The sequence below is a fragment of the Callospermophilus lateralis genome, chromosome 1 (genome assembly GCF_048772815.1).
Source record: "Callospermophilus lateralis isolate mCalLat2 chromosome 1, mCalLat2.hap1, whole genome shotgun sequence".
Lineage (NCBI taxonomy): Eukaryota > Metazoa > Chordata > Mammalia > Rodentia > Sciuridae > Callospermophilus > Callospermophilus lateralis.
The window spans coordinates 92,060,778-92,084,021 of NC_135305.1; the positions used below are offsets into that span (position 1 = coordinate 92,060,778).

At 39.0% G+C, this 23,244-nt stretch overlaps 1 protein-coding gene across 2 annotated transcripts in view; it reads right to left on the reverse strand.

Moving 5' to 3' along the window:
• Window positions 1–23,244, reverse strand: part of Aoah (acyloxyacyl hydrolase) — a 203,312-nt gene that overhangs the window by 55,385 nt on the left and 124,683 nt on the right. For both annotated transcript variants that reach the window (XM_076864004.2, XM_076864014.2), the window contains 2 exons: window positions 23,037–23,128; window positions 655–737 (listed from right to left, as the gene is read on the reverse strand). In XM_076864004.2, coding sequence (XP_076720119.1) covers window positions 655–737; window positions 23,037–23,128 — 175 coding nt within the window. The remainder of the gene's footprint in view (window positions 1–654; window positions 738–23,036; window positions 23,129–23,244) is intronic.

Below are 23,244 nucleotides of genomic sequence, written 5' to 3' on the forward strand. Positions count from 1 at the left end.
GCGTTGTGAGACCTGCTTAGGCAGACTCTGGGTGTAGCAGGCCTAAGTGCCAAGGTTGATTAGTACTGTGTTCCCCAGGCTCAGCAAGATCGAGTAGCACTGCACACACTGTTTGCCATCTCTGTGTTCTGGTGTCACAAAACATTACATGGCAATTCATTAGCATTAGCCAGGCTCTAGTTTGTCAAACAGGAGTTTCATCAAGTTCCTGTAGCAATAGAACACCTCTAGGTCCAAGTGAGAGGTGGAAACCTACATGGATGAAACTTAAAATTCCTCCCTTGGCAGAGACCTGGGGGACTTGCACCATTTTGAAAGTAGAACTTTTGCAATGACCTTGACTTTGCTCAACCTTTGTCTTGTTAATGCTTATTTAGGTCTTGCCAGCTGAGCTTGGAATACCCTACACCTTGGCCTTTCTAGAACTTAGCTGTTAAATCGACTGAACTGCCTCCTTGACTGCATCTTGTGCTTATCCTCCTTTGCTGTAGATAGATGGGTGTTAGCCCAGGGAACTTTGCTCAGAAAGGGCGATAGAGTTGGAAGGGAGACTGTTCATTTTATCCTTATCTAATTCTCAGGTTTTGTGGCACCTACAAAGTAAAACCAATGATTACAGCACTTTGTTGAAGGCTTATGTGGAAAGCTACATACCATTTCTTGAAATATTCTGGTAGTCCCTGTGGTTACAGTGGTTTCTTCTCCGTAAACGCAGGTAAATAGATTTTTCTTCAATTCTGAAACAAACATATGTATTTACTGTCAGGACATTTAATGGTGAAGTTCAAAGAAACTTATTATTATTGTTTTTTGGTATCTGGGATTGAACTCAAGGCACTCAGCCACTGAGCCACATCTCCAGCCCTATTTTGTATTTTATGAGAGACGGGGTTTCACTGAGTTCCTTAGAGCCTCGCCATTGCTGAAGCTGGCTTTGAACTGGTGATCTTCCTGCCTCCACTTCTGGAGCTGCTGGGATTACAGGCATGTGCCACTGTGCCCAGCAAAGAAACTTATTTTTGACATGATTTTAAAAATATGGTGAAAATGAACTCAGAAGATCAAAATTTCACTGAATTTTTTTTTCTAAACTGCAAATATCTTATTGGGAGTTATGAGAAGCAATTCAATGAAATGAGTGCCATTGATATGGTAAGAGTACTGCTAGAGGACATCAAACTTATTTTGTATGAACCTTTGGAATAATCCCTTTCTAGTCTTTTTACCAACAAGTGCAATAATTTTTTTGAGGAATTATTCATCTTTATGAATTCTTTTGTTTTGAACTTGACCATATTTTCTTTCTTCCTCTGGTTGCTCTGAAGCTATGGCAGACTCCTGTGTCCAGATCCATTCTCCCCTTGGTGCATTACAGTAGAGGTTTGAGCAGGACCTATGTCGGCTCAGAGTGAAGATGCATTCCCCAGTTTCCCTTGCAGCTAGGAGCAGCCATGTCACCAAATTCTGAATGATGCAATGGAATTAGAAATATCCAGTGGCAGTTTCTGGAACATTTCTTAGAACACAATTGGAAGGTAACTCTTGCTTTTTCTTTGACCTCTTTCTCCATCCTGGAATAAGAATGCTGCAATCTTGGACTATGGGGAAAAGGTCCACCAGAGAGGTCAGTGGAAAGAAGCCTGGATCCCTGGGGAGTGGGTGGAGTTAAGCTCCTATACTAGTTCTAGACTGCATATCTCTGTACTTTTCTGTGTAAGAAAAATAAATTCATGTACTATTTTATTTATACCACCCATCTGTTGAATCTGTTTTACTTATAGTTGAATCTAATATTAATGAGCACAGAGCTAGAGCCAAATTTGACGAGAGTATCAGGCTATAATTATACATATTTTAAGCAATTTTCTTGGCTTTCCTTTGCCTCATCTTTGATTTTCTAATTTCTTTTGCCAAGCTTTTAATTTAAATGTAATTTAATGTTATGTTGTCTATACTTTTATAGATTTCCTAAAATTCTTTTTGAAACAAGATCAAGTATAAACTAATGAATAATAATTCAACTTATAAATATTCCATTACTCTTCAAATATATCTTTTCTTCATTCTGATAAGCTCATATCTCACAACCTTATGTAAAATTACCCTCTATTTTATGTATTATGAAAATCTTAATAATTGTATTACAATGCTTGGCAACTGTCTCAAATACTTCAGAAAGGTAAGAATGTACTATGTTTGGGCATTTGGAATGCATTGGTAGTAGAATTCTTGAAGTCTGAGAAAACTAATGATAACACTTCTTAGTAGAAGATTAAAATGTCTGAGCAATATTTTAAGCACAAGATTTTTGCTTTGTGATAGAATTTTGAAGTGAATGATACATTTTATTATTATCATTATCATTATTATCATCCAAACTACCCATGCACAGAGCTTTAAAAATAAAGTTTAGGAGAATGTTTGTTGAGCATATTGAATGGTCCAGGCACTGTTTATTGTAGGCAATTGGGTTATATTGGCAAGTGAAAAAGACAAAGATTCCTGCCTCTGTGTTGTTGACATTCCAGTAGCAAAAGACACATCAAAAGCACTAAACATTATAAATAACTAAACTATATTCTAGAAAAAAAAGTAAAAAAATAAAAAGTAATAAATTCTATTTTTAAAAAGGGGGAAAGGAGATTAGGATTAGAGTGGCCACAGGAAATCTCATTGAAAGGTGAATTAAGATAAAGATGAGCCTCATAGAGCCAAATAGTTAAGACTTGCAGTAATAAACAGCAATCTCATACTTTTTCCTCTTTCCTAATTCCCAGAGGCAACCAATTTTAACCTTAATTGGCTGAGTCTTTTGATATTGTGGGGGTGGGGGGATTTTTCTTTTTATCTTTAAGTAACATACTTTAAAAACTAAATTTTTGGTCTTTTAAAATTCTTTTTGCATGATTTTTTTGTATTTATCATTAATTCACCCTCAAATCTTTTAAAGTTGTTTGTAGCGCATATTCATCTCCTTTTGATGTGCCCTGTATGTCAGATTGTTTATTAATTTTGTCATCTTGTGGAAATGTCTCCTAGAGTCTGTCAGTTTGCTTTAGTTTGGGCTTGTTGTCTTCACCCTGGTGCACAGTGGGTAGCCTGAGAGCTCCTTTCTCTATCCTACTGGGTTGTTAGACATCTGATTTCCTGGAAGGCTATACTTTTCTTATTTTGGATGAAGAACACTTTTATATAACTCTGAGAGGTGGATGGGAAGTAGTTTCATTTTTTTTTTTTTTTAGCACTTGTATATCTGGAAATGCTTTTATTCTTTGACTTGCTTGCTGGTGAGGTGTAAGGTGGATCTGGAAACATAGCTTACACTGTAATATAAATGTTGATAGGATTAATGGGATTTGGTGAGAAAAAACTTGAAGTGAAGAAGTATCAGAGTTTACCTCTTCCCTGAACTCTCATCCTATCCAAAGGTGTCTTAGGACACAGATGAACTCCACACCTCTGGGACAAGAACCTCATGCTTTGGCGCACTCTACATATTTTCAGGAAAAAAGGGTTGAAGTATTCTAATCACTCTGATGATGAAGATGATGACAATGGTGATAATAACAACCACCACCACAATAATAATAAGTTTCCTATATAGGCCATTGCTTTGTGCAAATGGGGGTGCCTCATACAAGATGGATCATCTTTTTTCAATATTTATTTTTTAGATGTAGATGAACACAACACAATGCTTTTATTTTTAGGTGGTGCTGGGGATCAATTACAGCCCCATGATGGATCAGCTTCTTGCCAAACTACCCCAAAGGTAAAGGAAATTATCCTCCAGGACCATTAGAATTTGGAATTTGGCCATCTGACTTAATGTGGCAGCGTGAAGATGGTCACTTTAGCCTCAACACCTCTACCTTTGCATGTGGGCTGGGTTGGCTTCTTCAACTAATAGAGTATGTTAGAGTGGCACTCTGCCGATTCTGGCTTTTAAAATTCCTGGCAACTTTTGCCTTGTGGAGCTCTGAACTACCATATAAAAAGTCTGACTGCCCTGCTGGAGGGGCTATAAGAAGATCCCACCTTGGAAGCAACCAAGATGTCCTTTGGTAGGTGAACAGATAACAAGCTGTAGTATATCCATACAGTGGGGTACTCAGTGATCGAAAGAAATGAGTTGTCAAGCAATGAAAAGATGCAGAAGAACTTTAAATGCATATTTTAATTGAAAAAAGTCAACCTGAAAATACTGCATACTTTGTGATTCCAACTACAGATGCTCTTTGATGTACAATGAAAACATGTCCCAGCAAACTCATTTAAAGTTGAAAATATCGTAAGTCAAAAAATGCATTGAATATAGTGAACCTACCAAGTATCACAGCTTAGCCACACAGCACATGATAGAGTATTCGTTGTTTTTTCTTGTGACTGTGTGGCTCATTGGGAGCCACAGCTCATTACTGCTGCTCACCTTCACAAAAGAGCATCAAATCACATATCACCAGCCTGGGAAAAGATCAAAATTCAAAGTACATTTTTCTTTTAAATGCATATCACTTTGGTACCATTATAAAGTTGAGGAAATTCACAAGATGAACCATAGTAGGTCAGGGACTGTCTATTTATGACATTCTGGAAAATGCAAAACTATGGAGAAGGTAAAAAGATTAATGGTTACCAGGAATTTGGGTGGGAGGAGGAAAAATGAATAGATGGAACACAGTGGATTTTTTAAGAAAATGCTGATCTGAATCAGTATTGGCTCTTCATTTCTAACAAATGTACCACATTAATACAAGATGTTATTAATTGGGGAATTTAGGGAGGAGGCGCAGAGGTATGTGGAATTTCTTTGTACTTTCTGCTCAATTTGTCTATAAGCCTAAAAATGCTAAAAAAGTAAGGTCTTAACCTTTTAGTTGCCCCTTCCCAGGCACCAGTCATGTGAGGGAAGCCATCTTGGATCCCCCAGCTCATCCTGGCCATTAGGTGAATCCCAAGGAGAAACCATGGTCAATGTCATATGGACAGGAAGCACTAGCAAGCTGGGTTCTGCCTGAATTCCTGACCCTCAAAATTATGGGATATAATGAAAATGGTTATTGTTTTGAACCACTAAAATTTGTAATACTTTGTGACACAATAGATATCCAGAACAGTTTGGTTGCAGAATTTGGTTGAGACATTTTCCCAGAGAACTTTGAAGGAATTTATCTGTTAGTTTCTAGCTTCCCAGTGGTCAGTCTGAAGCCATTCTGTGTCTCAAAGTTTTTCAAGCCTGTAGTAGCACTTTGTTCCAAGTGTTCTTGTTATGATTTAGATATAAAGTGTCCCTCAAAAGCTCATGTATTAGACCATGCAATAAAGTTTAGAGGTGGATTCATGTAACATTTTTTAAAAGAAAAATGTTTGGCAATGGAATAAGCAAAACATTCAATTTGTTTCTGGAACAACAATAAAAAGTTTAGAGGTGGAACAACTGGGTCAGAAGGGCCTTAACCTAATCAGCACACGAATCCACTTGAATGGAAATTAATGGGGTGGTAACTGTAAGCCTGTAGGGTATGTCAGGGAGAGGTGAGTCACTGGAGGGTGTGCCTTTCTGGTATATATTTTGTCCCTGACGAGCTGAGCTTAGTCTCTCTCTGCTTGCTGGTGGCCAGGTCCTGAGCTGCTTTCTTCCATCATGCGCCTTCTGCCTTGATGTTCCACCTCACCAAAGCAGTGAAACTGGCCATCTATGGACTGAGGCATCTGAAGTTGAGTGTCAAATTGTTCTTTTCAGATCTTTTGGTCACAGTGGCAAAAAAGCTGACTAAACATTTCTGAAATGTTTTGATAGCAGGTGGTATTGTGTGGTTCTATTTTCATTCAGTTTGGGGCATCTGATGGAATCTTTGAAATCTTAGAAGTTCACGTTATTCAATTCTGAGAGATGTTCTCGGATTATTTAATTTATGACATCCATGTTTTTTTTTTTAGAACTCTTTTTTGGATATTGAGTTATCTGAACTGGTCTTTCAGTTTTCCTAGTTCTTCTGCCTTATTTTCATTTGTCTTTTCTTCTCTACTTTTCTGAATTTTATTCTCAATTTTGTCTTTCAACTCTTCCCTTTACAATTATCTGCTATCTTGTAATCGTTGTTTAGGAGGGCAGAAATAGTCAACACAACAGCCACCATCACAGAAGTGACGTCATCACTGCATATTCAACTTATTGAATCAACGTGCTCTCACAAAAATGTGAACTTGTGAAAGTGTTATTCTATTGGCATTTTCACTAAAATAGGAATTTGTTTCCTTTAGTACATCCAAGGAGAGCTCATGATCTTCAACAAATTTATCTATTAAAAAAGAATCCCAACGGCTCAGGAGGCTGAAACAGGAGGATCATGAGTTCAAAATCAGCCTCAGCAAAAGCAAGGCGCTAAGCAACTCAGTGAGACCCTGTCTCTAAATAAAATATAAAATAGAGCTGGGGATGCGGTTCAGTGGTCAAATGCCCCTGAGTTCAATCTCTGGTTCCTCCTCACCCCCCAAAATTATCTGCTGTCACTAGCATAATTTCCAAGTACTCATTTTGTTTTCTGAATATTCCTTTATCACATGTTCTTGTTTTATGAATGTAATTTCTTATGTTTTTGAAGATAATTTTAGTTATTTTTATAAGTAGGCTGTTAATTAGAGGGGTTTTTTCCCCCCTTTGGTACTGAGGATTTAACTCAGGGGTGCTTTACCTCTGAGCTACATCCATAGCCCTTTTATATTTTTTATTTTGAGATGGGGTGTCACTAAATTGCTAAGTTGCTAAGTCTGGCTATGAACTTGTGATCTTCCTGTCTTAGCCTCCCAAGTTGCTGGGATTACAGGGTGTGCCACCATGGCCCTAGAGCTGTTTTTTTTTTTTTTTTTTTTTCAAGTCCCTACGTGCTGCCACCTTCCTACACCCACCAGTGCATAGTTCCTCTCTGTCATTTTCCTTGTTTTCATGTTGAAGATTTCTCTTAGATGTCTGATGATCTGATGGCCTTGGGTTATTGGTTTATATTTAAACATTGAAATGGCACACTAACAAGCTGATTTGGAAGTGGGCTGTTGGGTGTGCTTTTTGAGTATGGTCCTGGCTGTAGGGTGAACTGGCTGGGCCTTTCTCAGGGAACTCTGCGGTTAGCATCGTGGGGTCTTCTTTTGGGATGTTCACATTCCCAGGGGAAGAGTTGTCTAGTCTGTAGCCAGGACAGTAGCTGCTAGGGCCCAGTACTTGGCATGCCTAACTGCTTTTTCTGCAATCTTTTAGCCTCACTTCCTTTCTAGAGTGTAGCCAGTCAGTCCTCAAGTCTTCTGGGGGTTCTGCAGTGTAAACCAGGTTTCTGCTGGTCCCCCCAACTAGCTCAGGATGCAGCTATTATTAAACTGCTATCAGCTACAGCTTGTCTTTCTGCTTCTGGCTTCCAACATTTTGTGGCTGTTGGCTCTTCCTGTTCTCTTTGTCCTTGTGGACAAATTCATTTACTATTTTTTAAGTAGAGTTTCCCAAATATGAGAAGTAAATGTTTGTGTTTAATCTGCTATCTTACCTAGAAGCCTGAAACAAATACTTTACATACTGGATGGTTTACACCCTGTGCCTTGACTATTTTATTATATATTGGAATAGCAGATGGGAAATGGACGTTAGATCTGAGTTCAATACTAAAATAACTTCATGGTCAATAAAGAAGGTTTATTTTCCTTTGGGAAAGTAATTGTTATCAATACTTGGTCATAAATGTATTTTTGATAATTCTAAAAAAGGAATTTATGTACTGAAATATGGTTTTGCTCATGACCCGCCCCTGGAGAGCAAATAGCAGGTATTAATCTTATAGGTACAGCTTGTTTCACTTTTTATTACAAGAAACATTGATATCTTTACCAATTGGCAACAGATTCATTCATATTCATTCATATTCATTCATAGTGCCTAGAGGGATGGGGATGTAGCTCAGTGGTAGATTGCTTGCTTAGCATGCACAAGCCCCTGAGTTCAATCTCCCTTTCTCCCACAATATCTAGAATTTGGGGATTAAGTTCTTCTGCCAAGCACTAGAAGTATTTTATATAACTAAAACACACTATTTTCTTTCATCCTCATCCCAAATAAATAATCTCATTTTAGGAATTGAATTTCCCAAGGAGTGCTCAGGAATTCTGAGCCTAGAGAGGAATCAGTGGAATATTTTGAGATGCCTATAGGTTCAGAGGATGGCTCAAGAGAATCTCTATGTGCAAGGTCTGCTGGACTGCATGAACAGGACCATGCTAGGTCACACTGCATGAGGAAGTCAAACTGTGATGACTGTTCTGGTCTCAAATCCTCCTCTTGTTCTCCTGTCTCCACTTGGAATTTTTAAGTGTCCCAGTATGGTCTTTTGTTACTCTCTTTTCATTGTGTTGCACAACAAAATCCAGACCAATGGGCATATAGAAGAGGTGACTGCTTTAACCTGCACTTTGTGGGATGCAGAGGAAGGGTCCTTGAAAGTTCTCTTCCATACCTTGTCCAATGCCTGAGTACTGATATCTTCAACACCAGAAGCAGGCTTGGTGGTTTAACCATGTGAAATTTCCAGATTTATCCACTCCATCTACTGGAGGGCTCTGTGCAATACAGGCACTGTATGCAAGAACCCCTGATTACTAGCCAAAATTCAAAATAGATAAATCTCAAGTCGAATGGTTACTTATTGCTTTGCCCACTGCTGGTTCATATCTCCAAAAACTTCTTTCTCTGAGAGTCTTAAAAGACTCTCATTCCATTAAAACAAATCAAAACAAAGTAAAATCAAGAATGGACCTCACAAAAAATAATGCAAACAAATATAAAGGTTGATTTACAATTAAAGAGAAAAAGAAAAGAAAAGAAAAGAAAAGAAAAATGGTTGCTTCCTATATTGACTCAAAGGAGAACCTGGAGAGTTTTCCTAAAAAGTTAGTAGCCTGTCAGAAGTCTTCAGGATGAATTGAGTGTGATATGCTTCAAGTAATAGTGACATATCATGTTCTGGTTTACTTTCTTAGGCCATTTCTGACTCTCTCCAGAGGGACAACTAGTTTGGGCATAAATTCTGAGGCCCTATTAAGTTAAATTTTAGAGAATAAGTCACAGAAAAGAGTGGGACTAGGAAGGCTGGCAGCAGGATGGTGAGAGATAAATGGTAACATTTGATATGAAGGGTTAGGGCAGGGCAGTAGATTAAGATAAAATTGGATAACTTACAGACTAGACAGACTCGATCTAGGGACCTTTTCTTCTAGAAAGCTTTGAGAAAACGGTGGATATTTTTCTTTCTGATGTGGATGAAGGTTAGGCCAGGATGGGGCCAGGGAGATGGATTAAAGGCCTTTCAAATTTTCTTCTAGTCCTTTGTTAGTAGCCAGAGAGCCCTGTGTAACTCCTAACTCACTGCATCACAGGACAACCAAGATTCAGCCTCTGAGAATGATAAACATGCAGATCGTGACTTGTGTATTCCGAGAGACCAGCAGTGTGCTAATTTCACAGGGTGAGGATGACTGTTTTGAGGAGGTCTTGGGAGTTCAGACACGCAAAGATTAGCAGGACAGCGTGATAAATTTTGAATTTGGAGCAGGAAAACTGAATGGGGAAATAGACTTCATGGGCACTGTGTTCAATAATTCATGAGCTGCTGGACTTAGACTAGCTGCCTACCTGTTAGGTTAGCCTCTCATTAAGACAGCTTCCTCTCCTGTTCTCTGAGGGCGGAGCCATTTTAACTCTCTCCATCCTGACCCTTAACCAGCTCGGGATTTGATTCTAGGCCAGTGGATGAGGGTGAACATGACAGTGGGAAAAAACTAAGAGGCAACGGATGCTTATAAATTTGAAAAGATCAGCTGTGACATAGACGATCATTTTAATAATCAAACAGCATTTCCCAAAGGATGTGCTGTGAAGCAACAATTTCTGAAGATCTGTCTTTTTCATAAAACACAAATACGGAGTTCACATAGTTCTGCAGTCAAATCAGTTTAGGAAATATTTAATAATAGCAGCAAAATGGACTAAGACAATGTTATATCTCCCTCCCTTTTTTTTTTTTTTTGATATACAAAGTTTTTTGGCATGTAAAAGCTCTGATAAGCCTTACACTGAATAAACTTGTTTCCCTTTATTTAAATTAGCATTTCCAAAACTTATTTTACTTAATGAATCTTTTAGAAAATGTGCATAATACCTTTTAACATTTGGTGGAACTGGTATCTGACAGAATACTTTTGGAAGAAAATTGATGGATTATCTCTGTGATCTTTATTTGAAAATTGAGATGTTCTAAAGTATCATGTCCTGTTGGTTATAAGAATTCTACTAAAGAAATTTGGAGAGTGTTCATTTGCTTATATCAACTTAGGTTACAAAAATCACATCATTCTGTACAAAAAAGTTCACGTGGAGGCTTGAATTTATCTATTATTGATCAAACTTACTTCTAGCAAAACTTCCTTTTGTTTTATTTTTTCTGCTTGGCTACTGAGTTAATAATTTTCTTTTAAATTAATTTTTTTCCAATTTGTTGATTATAAGATGAATATTGTTAGGATCTGTAAACAAGTCAAGATGGCGCCTGGCATTTTGCCAGAGGGAGTGGTTTGTGAAGTAACGCCAGCGAGCCATTAAGTGTGGAGATTCCTTATTGGTTGACTGCTGTATCTAGTTTATGTTAATTAAGACAAGCTGTGTGTAATGTATATATACCCCTCCTGTCCTACAATAAAGGGCTCCCACTCCTGCTGTATCAATCTACACAAGTTGCTCGTCACCCCCCGGTTATTTTGCTGCAGCTGGACTGCGGCAGAATATTTTAATATTGATTATGTGATTTACTATTTTAATGAATTTTGCTAATTTCTTATAGAACAATGATTATAGGACACACTTAAAAGTCCAAGAGTTTGTTATGCTGATTTACTTTTACACATATAACATTATGCAGCTGGAGATTCAATTCATGCTGTTTATACTCCTTTTCCTCGTCCCTACCGTTTCCCATGAAATGTTAGTTCCGGCAAATCTGATTTGATTTGGGCAATTTGAGAAAATGTATATGAAGGAGGTTTGTGGGTTGTAAAGCATTCTAAAATGTAAAATCATATAATGAACTGGTTCAGCAGTTCTGTTATGGCATACCTGCTGTGTGCTACATGTTGTGCTGGTTCTTAGGCTACAAAATGAAGTCACCTGATCACAGTCTGGCTGCAGGGCAGGTGGAATGGAAGATAGTGAGTAAATGTTTGGAGGACCTGATTCTGGACCCTCATGGAGGAATGCTTATCATCTTGCTCATTGTACAGCAGAGAAGTCCTAACACAGAATGCTATGTTTGGGGACGAAGTGCTGTCAGAACACTGGTAAGTGTGATTTCCTTGCTCCTTTGACAGAAATTTATTCCCTATTGGTACAAGGTCCGCCTTCATGGCAGTTTCTGAACTCTTGGTGTCTGGACTCCCGTCATGTGATATGTTGTGTATCACCTCTGGCCTATCATGACTATTATGTGTAAATTGACATACACCCACCCTGAAAGCTATATTTTGCTGCACAATAAAGCAGAAACAGTCCTCTGAAACTGTCTCCGGAGGGATTTCTCTGCTTCCTCAAGCTCCCCACAGTCGATGCTGGAAGGGCAGGTCCCTCAGCATAAATGACCGTGATAAGTGAGGGGGGAGATCAGATAGTCCAATGGGGGTTAGTAGGAAGAGATTGTCTAGAGAGACTGATCCCTTATCCATGTTTTGTGACCCACAGCAGAGGGTAACTAGATAGAACAAAAATGAGGATAGATGCTTGTGAAGAGATGCTTAACTCAAAATGGTAAAATATTGTTAAAGTGGAAAAAATTTAAAAAGATGGACAATATTTAGTATTGGCCAGGATGGGATGAGACAAGTATTCTCACACACTAATTGTGAGAATATAAATTTGTATTGTCCATTTGGAAGACTTTTAAAAAATTAAGAATATATATATATTGATTCAACAATTCTTTTCCCAAAGAAATCCTTATACATATTCATAAAGATATAGTACAGAATATTCATTGTTGTGTTGTTGGGAATATTGAGACTTTGGAAATAAGTTCAATGTCCCTGACAGGGGAAAGGAAAAAAAAACAAACAAAAAAACCCCCAAAACACACTACAAAATACTGTGTAGCATAAAACAAGAATGGAAAGTGCTCTAAGAGGCAATGTTGAAACAAAGCATAACTTTTACTATGTTATGCATGATGTTTAACTTGTTGGAGAATCCCAACAAAGTGTTTATTTCACCAAGTACTAATACACGCATGGAAATACCTAGAAAGGGTCTGGGTGGGATCATGCTGAACTGTGAAACGGGGGGGGGGGGACTTTTAACAAATACATCCGTACTTTTGTGAAATTAAAATATATTCATAATCTGAGTAATTAAAAATATAAAAATGTAAAATAGCTAGAAGCAAGAAGAAGTCAAAAATAAGTGGAAGCAAGGGGAAGTCATTTGATATTGTTTGGGAGGGAGACTCTTGTTTTTCAGGAGCCACGGAATCTATAGAGGGTCCTGCCCATGAGTGGAGGATGCCATCCTTTCTTGTCTTCTCAAGGATCTCATTCCTCTCCACAATCTCTTTTCTCTCTCTCTCTCTCTCTGGGAACATCTCATCACCATAGTATGTTGTAGGATTTCTCATCTAAAAATAAACTCTTCCTGATCTGTTATTCTCCTCCAGCTTTCCTCTGATAGCAAAACTCTTTGGAAGAGTTGTCCGTGCCCACCTGCACTCACTGCATCACCTCCTGAACCTTCTCTCCAACTAGGCTTCCATCGCCACCCCACTGACAGGTTTCTGGGCTAAGTGTCTCCATGGTCACCACTGGTCTTTCTCAGCTCTTGCCTTCCTCTGCTTCTGGCAGCATCAGGCTGATGTAACTTCTCCTTTGGAAATACTTGCTTCACTTCGTCCCCGATCACCCTAAGCCATTTTAGTTTTCTTTATACTTTTAAGACTGTCCCTTCTCAATCTTCTCTTCCCAGATCTCTGAATGTTGGCATCCCCCAGATTCTGTCCTTAGTCACTCCTTAGAACAGAGGCGGCAAATTTTTGAATTCAGAATCATTATTAAAATTGTTGAGGACCCTGGAGAGGTTTTATTTATGTGAGTTAGACCTATTGACATCTATTATATTAGAAGTTAAAATGAGCAAATTTGAATGGATATTTCATTAGTAATCAATTTTAAATAATAATGACTCTATTCCATGTAAGCATGACTTTTTTTTCTGAAAAAGGTAGATATCTTAATAGAAGACAGCTGGATTTACCTACTTTTGTATTTAGTCATTGTGATATGTCATTTTGGTGGAAGTATGTAAAGAAATTCTGGCCTTACACATACATGTAGCTTTTGGAGATAATTATGGGATAATCTTCTTTGATTATACCCAAACTATACCCAAACTCAATCAGTAGTAGTTTCTTGAAGATTGATTAATTGCAACATATACTCTGAAATTGTATCAATGAACATTTTACACCTGGTTACATTAAAATGCATGGTCTATCTTGAATTTTTAGTGGCTCTTTTACCATATATGATTTTATCATATGCTTGTCATTTAGAAAAAAATCTGTTATGCAGATATTCCAAATATTTATAGATCTCATGATACAATATTGAAAAATTACATTTGTTCCTATTGCTACATATTTCATTAGAAAATGAAAATTTCAGTGAGTATTAGGAAGCTGTCAAATTCTTAGTAGAAGACACACATTTTCTAAAACTCAATTTTTTTCTTTGAAGCTGGAAGTCATGGTGCACACTTACAGTACCAGCTGCTTCTGAGGCTGAGATGGGAAGATCATTTGAGCCTACAGGATCTTAAGACCAACATGGGTAACATAGAGACATTCTGTCTCAAAAACGTCATATGACAAAATGAAACAACCCTTCCAAACAAAAAAGCAAAAAACTCCAGATTTTCCTTTGAAAGCCAAATTTTATCATTAACACCAATGTTTTCACTTATTTTCCTTGAAACGAACTTATTTCATTCATTTTAGATCAAACATCTTATATATATCTGAAAAACCATAGTTTGTTTCATAGCAAATAAATAGCTTTTATTTGAAAATAAAAATTTTCAAATTTTTGAAATAAATAAATAACTTTCTATGAAAAACTGATTCAGTTTTCAACTCACCTACAGAAATACTTTTCCTTAAGAGAGACATCATACCTTGTTAATGTTTTGTTATGCAGCAGAAGTGCTTTTTGCATATTTTGCATGTTATTGGACTAAATGATTAAAAACTATTTATCCAGCTTAATAAAATTAATATTTTTTGCTGCTCTGTGGCATTAAAAACTTTAAAAAAATTTTTTCTCATTAGTTATACATGACAGCAGAATGCATTTTAACTCACTGTACACAAATGGAACACAACTTCTCATTTCTCTGGCTGTACATAATGCAGAGCCATAGCATTTGTGCAATCATACATGTACATAGGGTAATAATGTTCATCTCATTCCATTGTCCTTCCCTCCCGTCCTCTGCACAATCCAAAGTTCCTCCATTCTTCCCTAGCTACCTGCCCCCAAATTATGGATCAGCATCTGCATGTCAGAGAGAGCATTTGGCCTTTGTTTTTTTGGGGATCAGCTTATTTGGCTTACCATGATATTCTCCAACTTTGTCCATTTATCTGCAAATGCCATAATTTCATTCTTTAAGACTGAGTAATATTCCATTGTGTATATAAACCACATTTTCTTTATTCATTCTTCTGTTGAAGGACATCTGGATTGGTTCCATAGTTTAACTCTTGTGAATTGAGCTGCTATAAATATTGATGTGGCTGCGTCACTCTAGTATGCTGATTTTAAGTCCTTTGGGTATAAACTGAGTTGGATATCTGGGTCAAATGGTGGTTCCATTCCCAGTTTTCCAAGGAATCTCCATACTACTTTCCAGAGTGGTTGCACCAATTTGCGGTCCCACATAGGTGGCGTTTTTGAGAAATGATGCTTATCTCTTGTTTCAAACTGAGAGTTGAGAAGCTGAAGAACATACCAACTAATGTAGTTTGTGCTAGTGCTTTGGTGCATGCTAGCATGTTGGCAGTTTTACCTACCATTGATTTTATACCTTTAATACAAAGGGCTACCATTGGTTTGAATCTTGAATGTCCCCCAAAGGCCATGTGTTGAAGATCCGGTCTCTGATGCAGCAGTGTTCTGAAGTGGGGCTTTCAGGAAATGTTTGGATTGTGGGGACTCTTAATTTCATAAATGGATTAGCTCATTGATGGATTAATAATTTGAATGGATTATTGGGAAGCTATGGAAAATGTAGGAGGTGGGACCTAGCTGAAGGGAGGAGGTGCCTTTGGAGACTATATCTTATCCCCAGCCCCTTCCTCTCTCTCTGCTTTCTAAATGCCATGAGGTGAGCAGCTTTCTTCTGTCATACCCTACTGCCATAATGTTCTGCCTCTCCTCAGCCGAAAGCAATGGAGCCCGCTGACCATGGACTAAAACCTCTGAAACCATGAGCCAAAATAAATCTTTCCTCCCTTAAGTTGCCCCCCCCTAGGTATTTTGTCTCAGTGATGAAATCTAACTAATATGATTACATGGTGAAAAGAAAAATGAGATTTTAGTATTGTTGTGCAAACAATTTTACCTTGTGGGCCCCCTGAAAAGTCCTTAGGGACCACCCACCAGAGGTACGTGAATCACAGTTGAAAAACAGATGGATTCTATCCCACTCCAGTCAGTTTGCTCCCAGCTTCAGATGATCACCTCTCTGATTAATCATTTGTTGGCAAAGTATAATTATGATAGGGCTAATCATTTGCAATTATGTCATATGCAATTTGTGAATAATAGATTTAATAAGGTTATTAAACTCATTAGTGTTTAGTACTTACATGTCTTTTTTAAAAAAAAATAATATGAAATTGGGTTAAAAATCTTAGCAGCAAATCCCTACTCTCCAATTTTCTTGTTTGAATGCCCCAAGTGATTCGGTTTGGAGTGAATACATTGCTTTTCAAAATTGTTCTCTCATATAACATCTACTGGGTGGGAGAGAATAGATAACCTTTTACATTCAGAATCTAGGACACCTCTCATCAAAGACGTGTTAAATGTCCTTAGATAGTTTTATTGTGCCGCTTATAACAATGGCTCTGTCTTTTGCTTTCTAAGTGTTTGCCATGTCTCTGGCCCAATATAACATTTAATCTAGAAAATTCCATCTGGTTTGCATTCACATGTATCAACTTGTTGATCTCACTCTAACCTTTCCAGCTTGACATGGTAACTGCTTTTCTTTTGACTTTTGTGACTTTTTATGGCTAACTTCAACCTTTTCTTTTTTTAAAGCTCTGATTGCCACCCTATCCCCTCAACACTCCAACTTTAAAGAACCTATCTTTTTTTTTTTATTGGTACATATTACAGAATGGTGTATTTCCTTGTGGGATATTGGGACATGCATATAACATTATTTTATTGATTTCACTCCCTAGTAACTCCCCTTTCCCTCCCCTGATGCCCTTTCTGTACCCTAATGGTCTTCCTTCTACTTTCATAATGTCCTTTATCTTTTTATTTTTTCCCCTTTTCCCTTGTTAATTTCCACATGTTAGAGAAAACATATAGTTCTTCCTCCCCCCCCCCCCCCCGAGTCTGGCTTATTTTGTGTAACACAATGCTCTCCAGAACCTGTTGGCCATTTAGCCCTGGCCTGCAGATCTCTACTGACGACTCACCGGAGGCCCTGCTTTCTGAGGAAGGGGATTAGATAAGCCATAAGTGCTCAGATTAGATGTGGTTGGTTCAGGTAGCTATTTTTGTCAAGGATTTGGGCACACCTGTTTTCCTCTCTGGGATGAAATATCATACACAAGGGGCAACAATAATAAAAACAAATAATAATAATCATGAAAGGACACTTTTATTCACTAGCTGGTCAGACACCCAACATCACACAGTGGGGGTTCCCTGTGCATGAGCCCATCCTTTATTGCACACTGACTGTGCTTTGGCCACGTGCGGCTCAGAAGGCTTCAGGCTCTGCGCCGAGAAATTAGTCTGCTTTGTCTCAAAGGACAGGCTGGTTAAGGGGTGAAGAAAGGCATGTTTGGTAAGGAGAGAATTGCAGGGGCTTCTCTCCCCAAGAATTTCTCCAGTGCTGCTGAATCAATGTTATAGGGTTTGAATACTGGAATGTCCCTGGGAAGCTCATGTGTTGAAGTCTTGTTCCTCAATGCAGCAATGTCCAGAGGTGGGACTTTTGGGGACTGATTGAATCATGAGGGCTCTAACCTTATCATTTATCTGCAAATGCCATAATTGCATTCTTTAAGACTGAGTAATATTCCATTGTGTATATAAACCACATTTTCTTTATCCATTCTTCTTTTGAAGGGCATCTAGATTGGTTCCAGAGTTTAGCTACTGTGAATTGAGCTGCTATAAACATTGATGTGGCTGTGTCCCTCTAGTATGCTGATTTTAATTAATCCCATTGATGGATGTATAATTTTAATGGACTATGGGAGGTGGTAAAACTGTAGTCAGGTGGGGTGTGGCTGGAGGAAGTAAGGCACGGAGGGGCATACTCTTGGGGACTATATTTTCTCCCTGGGACCTCTTCTCTCTCTCCCTCTTCTCTCTCTCTCTCACTGTCTCTCTCTATTTTCTGGCTTCCATGAGCTGAGAAGCTTTCCTTTACCATGCCCTTCCACCACCATGATGTTCTGCCTCCCCTCGGACCAAAGCAATGGAGCCTACTGACCACGAACTGAGACCTCTGAAACCATGAGACAAGTTTGTTTGTTTGTTTGCTCAGGTGTTTTCAAAGTAATGAAAAGCCGATTAACACAACCAAATAGCATCACAAAGTAGGGTTACATCATTCTGTAACCAGTAAACTTGAACATTGGAGGGAACTTCAAAGATCAGTTGGCCCACCTCAATTTCACCATATGCATAAGATCAAGGGATGCCAAATGTTCCACCCAAGATCACATAGAACGAGTTTCCTCATATCTGTAAGTACAGACTTCCTTCCTCCCACTCCACTATGGAGCTTGGAATTTTAGATACTACTTTCAAGTGAGGAGTCTCTCCTTTCTTATTGAAGTTTTGGTATTGTTTCTCAACCTTCTGCCAGTGGTATTAGAACTTGGCTACTTAAGAACAATTTTCCTGTTACATGAATTGCTTTTGAAAGTGACCTGAATGTGAAGTACTATTTTTAACCTTTTAAAAATACATTTTTCCTCCCATGTACAGTTATAGTTCTCTTCTCTATTGTCAAACTCCCCCAACCCCAATGGGGCATGTTTTTTTTTTTTTCTGCTTTGACCTACTCAATTCCTCAATTTCCTATTGGAAAAACACAAAAACACATTGTTTTAAGGGATATTACTTATTGAATTTTCTGAAGAGTCAAGCACAGGTTTTGTTAATGTTTATTCAGATGAAGGAACTAAAGTTTGTAAAGCCAAGGAATCATGTTTGTCTTTCGATGAATGCACATAATTTCAATTAGTGTTATTCTCGTCTCATGCAAGAGATTAATTTTGAGAGAATGAAGAGTATAGTGGAAGAAGGGAAGAAAAAGAATCATTTTCTCTCCCAAACTGCATCTTTGGGCTTTCATGAAGTGCCTTCTTCTTTTTCAGGGAGGGGAGTACCAGGGATTGAACTCAGGGGCACTTACCCACTGAGCATAATCCCCGGCCTTATTTTTGTATTTTATTTAGAGACAGGGTCTTACTGAGTTGCTTAGCGCCTTGCTTTTGCTGAGGCTGGCTTTGAACTCTTGATCCTTCTGCCTCAGCCTCCTGAGCCTCTAGGATTATAGGCATGTGCCACTGCACCCGGCTTGGGGTGCATTTTCCGATGATCATTGCTCATGCTTACGCCAGGAGGCTGGTCCCGGATCACAGGAAGCACATTCTAGAGGTCCAGTTGGATAGAGAAATCCATGAGACATTGTGTCAAGAAGCATCTGGACTCAAGGGACATTTGCCCAAAATGCCAGTGGAGGCTGAGCACATGCCTCGCAAGTGCTGTTCCTAGGTCTGGATTTTCATTTTCCTGATTTCCCAAGAACAGGACCTCTATCATGTGCTAGTCTCTCTCTGATATTTTGATATACCTTATAGTTTTTTATTACTTTAATAAAGAGATTGACCTAGCATATGCTATCTATAGGTACAAGTCACATGATGGTGTGTGAGAAGGCTTACTAGTATGACTCCTCTGAGGACATGTTGCATGGTGACATGCAGGGAATGCCATAGCACCTGTGCTTCTGCTTAACAGGGAATCATTGCAAGTCATACTCCAAATAGAGAATTTCCTTTTCTACCAAAAGAAGTTGAATATAGTCTTCTCCATTCTAGCCGAGTGGCAGAGAACACAGGCCTAGACCACAGAAACAGCTGGCAAAAATATAGCTCAGGGCCCAACAGACCCATAGAGAGAAAAGCTCCAGGAAGGTGAACAACTAGCTGTGGTGTGCTCGACACCTTAGAAGTACAGCAGATAGGGAAATCCTTAGAGTCAACCAGAGCAAGTTGCATAAACAGACTGAGTAACATACTTAATATGAAACGGCGCTCAGTCAACACAGATTATCTCGGAACAGAGGATTTTCACATAGGCCACACTTAGAGGGCCACCTCCTTCGCGAGACAGTGCTGTGGTTTGAATGTCTCTCTCAAAAGTTCATATGTTAGGAACTTAATCACCAAATTCATGTGTTGATGGTATTTGGGGGTGGAACTTGGGGACATAATGGAGGAGTGATGAGGTCATGAGGGTGGTGTTAGGGTCTATAAACAAGTCAAGATGCCTGGCATTTTGCCAGAGGGAGTGGTTTGTGAAGTAACGCCAGCGAGCCATTAAGTGTGGAGATTCCTTATGGGTTGACTGCTGTATCTAGTGTATGTTAATTAATATAAGCTGTGTGGAATGTATATATACCCCCTCCTGTCCTACAATAAACGGCTCCCACTCCTGCTGTATCAATCTACACAAGTTGTTTGTCACCACCGCCCCCCCCCCCCCCCCCCCCCCGTACTTTGCTGCAGCCGGACTGCGGCACGGTGGGATCCTATGATGGCATTAGTGGCTTTATAAGAAGAGGAAGAAAGACCTGGGCTAATAGGCTGTCCTGCTGTAGGCACCTGATGCTCACTTACATGTGAGGATTCAGCAAGAAGGTACTCATCAGATGCCAGTACCTTGATATCACACTTCCCAGCCTCCAGAACTGTGAGAAATAAATTTCTTCTTTTTAAAATAAACAATTCCATGTGTAACTGATGTGATTCTGCAATCTTTGTAATGTTTTGAATAACCAATAAAAAAATAAAATTAAAAAAATAAATAAAAAATAAATAAAATAAAATAAAATAAACAATTCCAGGGGCTGGGATTGTGGCTCAGCGGTAGAGTGCTCGCCTAGCATCTTTGAGGCCTGGGTTCGATCCTCAGCACCACATAAAATAATTTAATAAAATAAAGATATTGTGTCCAACTACAACTAAAAAATAAATATTAAAAAAATAAATGATTCCATCTGTGGTATTCTGTTATTACAGTAGAAAGTGGACTGACAGGGTCAGAATTTCTCTGCATAATGATTATAAGAGTTACAAAGCAGCTTTTCCTTCTTGCTTCTAAAGAAGATCGTGCTGCCCAAAGGGCTCTGATCAGGATGGAGGTGGAAGGTGGTGAAGGAGTGGAGAGCTAAAGGGATTTTTCTCTGGCCAGGGAGCAAATCCAAGTGACAAGATAGAGGCACAGATGCAGAAAGGAGGCTGGTCTCCCTCTTGTCTCCCAGTAAAAATGAAAAACCACTTTACAGAGTCTGCTTGGGTGCAGGAGCTAAGTTTGGATAGAATTTGGGGGAAGATTAGATTTAGGAGAGGCAGGACAGCTACTGGTATGTGTGAGCTGTATGTGGAAGCAGAGGAGGAAACGAGTTCTCATCCTACCTTTTGCATTCTTTGAATGATTCCGGTCAAGATGTAAACTACTTGATCATTAATGTTAAAATTCAGACTGGATTTTCTTCACGAGGTCAAAAAGGTGGCCAAGATTTATAGGATTCATGTGTAAATTTAAGCTTCCACTGAAACATCAGGAAACTGTGTTCTTCTCATTTAAAATTCTGCTATTATCATAAAAGCCTTGATTAGAGAAACTTCCAGATATTTTAATAAATGGATAAATGGATAATGGATAACTGGACAGTTATGTCCCATATCTAAGGGACAAAGACTAGAGGGAGGCACATTTCTGTACTCTGAATGCAAGCAGCACTTAAAGGCTGTAGGCTGTGGGTAGGAGGGCCCTCACCCATCACGTCACTGTCCTTGTTACAGTTGACCCAAGTTCCATGATGACACATCCTACCACTTCTAATTAATCACACGACTTAGTGAAGTTTCTTAATCTGTTGACTTAAACTTCATGGCAAAACTACAAAAAAAAATAATACCACTTACTCACAAGGTGACTGAATGACACCCTCTCTACAGGACACCCAGTACAGGGCTTGGCATATAGTCACTTTTTATTTTTAACCAACTTTACTTCATACTGTCCCTATTCTTGGTATCATTAGTGTTTTTTCCACTAATGACAAGAACTAGGTTTTTGGTTAAGTTTGAAAACGGGACCTAAACTTGAAAACACATCTCCTCTGCTTTCCTTATATCCACAGATGATTCCTGTAGAATTATGGGTATGTTTTCTCGAAGATGTGTTATCTTTTCCGGCTTTTTCTTTGCTACCTTTCATTACTCAAGTCTCCTAGACACTTTGGGGTTTGGGCCCCTTCTCTTATACCCCAAAAGGAGAGGGCTGGTGATCACTTCAGTGAGTGCCTTCCCTATGGAGCCATTTTGTGTGAGACCCGCCTTTGACACACCTAACTTACATTATCATTATCAGTACATTGTCATGTCTGCCTTACTTGATCATAATTGACTGTAGAGGCAGGACAAACTTTATTCACCTTCAAAATACCTATGCATCTGTGCCCTGTGCCTGCTTTTGTGATAAGTATTAGTATTTTAAAGTGCATGAGTAAAGTAATAAACCACAAGATTATTTACCATTTGCAATGTCCTTTGTTAAACAAGACAATTGTATGTTGACACTCTAAATGCTTGTCCTTTGGGTGTTCCACCTCTTTACAGATTGGGGTGTCAGGCCCCAGGCACACTTGCTACAATTTCCATGGCTTCCTCTCTCTCAGGTGTAGCTACCTCTGTCAGAGAGGGCAGGTTCTGTCCTGCTGAAGACCTAAAAGCAATGTTCTGTCCTTTCTTCTGTTTTACACAGGAAGCCATTCATATGCTGTATTCCTTTTACCTTTTAGTTTTTATACATAGTTGAGAGAGATATTCCTCTCACCCTGTGACTTTCTACCATGTTGGGACACTTGCAAAGTCTCCCTAGCATCTCAGGTGTGCCTGCTGGGCTCAGGCCCTGGGGAGCACAGCCAGGCCCTGGGGGGTCCACACAGGCCCAGTCAAGCATTGCAGATAGGTACAGTCTCCTACCCATAGCACACAGCCTTGAAGTGCTGCTTGCATTCAGACTATATATCAGGTGCAGTCTGTTCACAAACCCAGAACATTAAAATCAGGATGATTCCAGGACCTTGAGTCTTGCAAATTAATTTTAGCCATTACCTTTGTAAATATAATCAAAATCAGTGATGTCTTTTGCGTATTTTCCATTAGTAGTAAACCACAGGTCCCCCCCTCTCCCATGGCAGGAACAGTCCCTTCTCACCAGCACTAACATAATTGTCTGTTCCATCCCACTGCATGAGTGATGGCCTCGATGCCAGTGGTAGATTGCATTGCATGTCATTCATATTCTACAGGCAACTCATTAATAATTCTGGTTTCAACATCTTGGTGGTGAGCCCCCCTCCTGTTTTCTTTCATACAGTGATATACTGAAGTGTCCGAGAGTGTCCAACACCATACCTGCTTGTGGAGTCCAGAAATCCAGTAACACCAGAGCGTTGGGGCCAGTCAAGCTCATTGGTAATTGCCATTGGCAAACTGGAGAAGGAATTCTAAAGAAAAATAATCATCAATTAGAAATTATCCAAATGGCCACTTGTTTTTCTACAGGTAGTAAGTCTATCTATGTCCTGAGCATTGTTGCGTGGCTATCTTTCTGTCTTTAAGA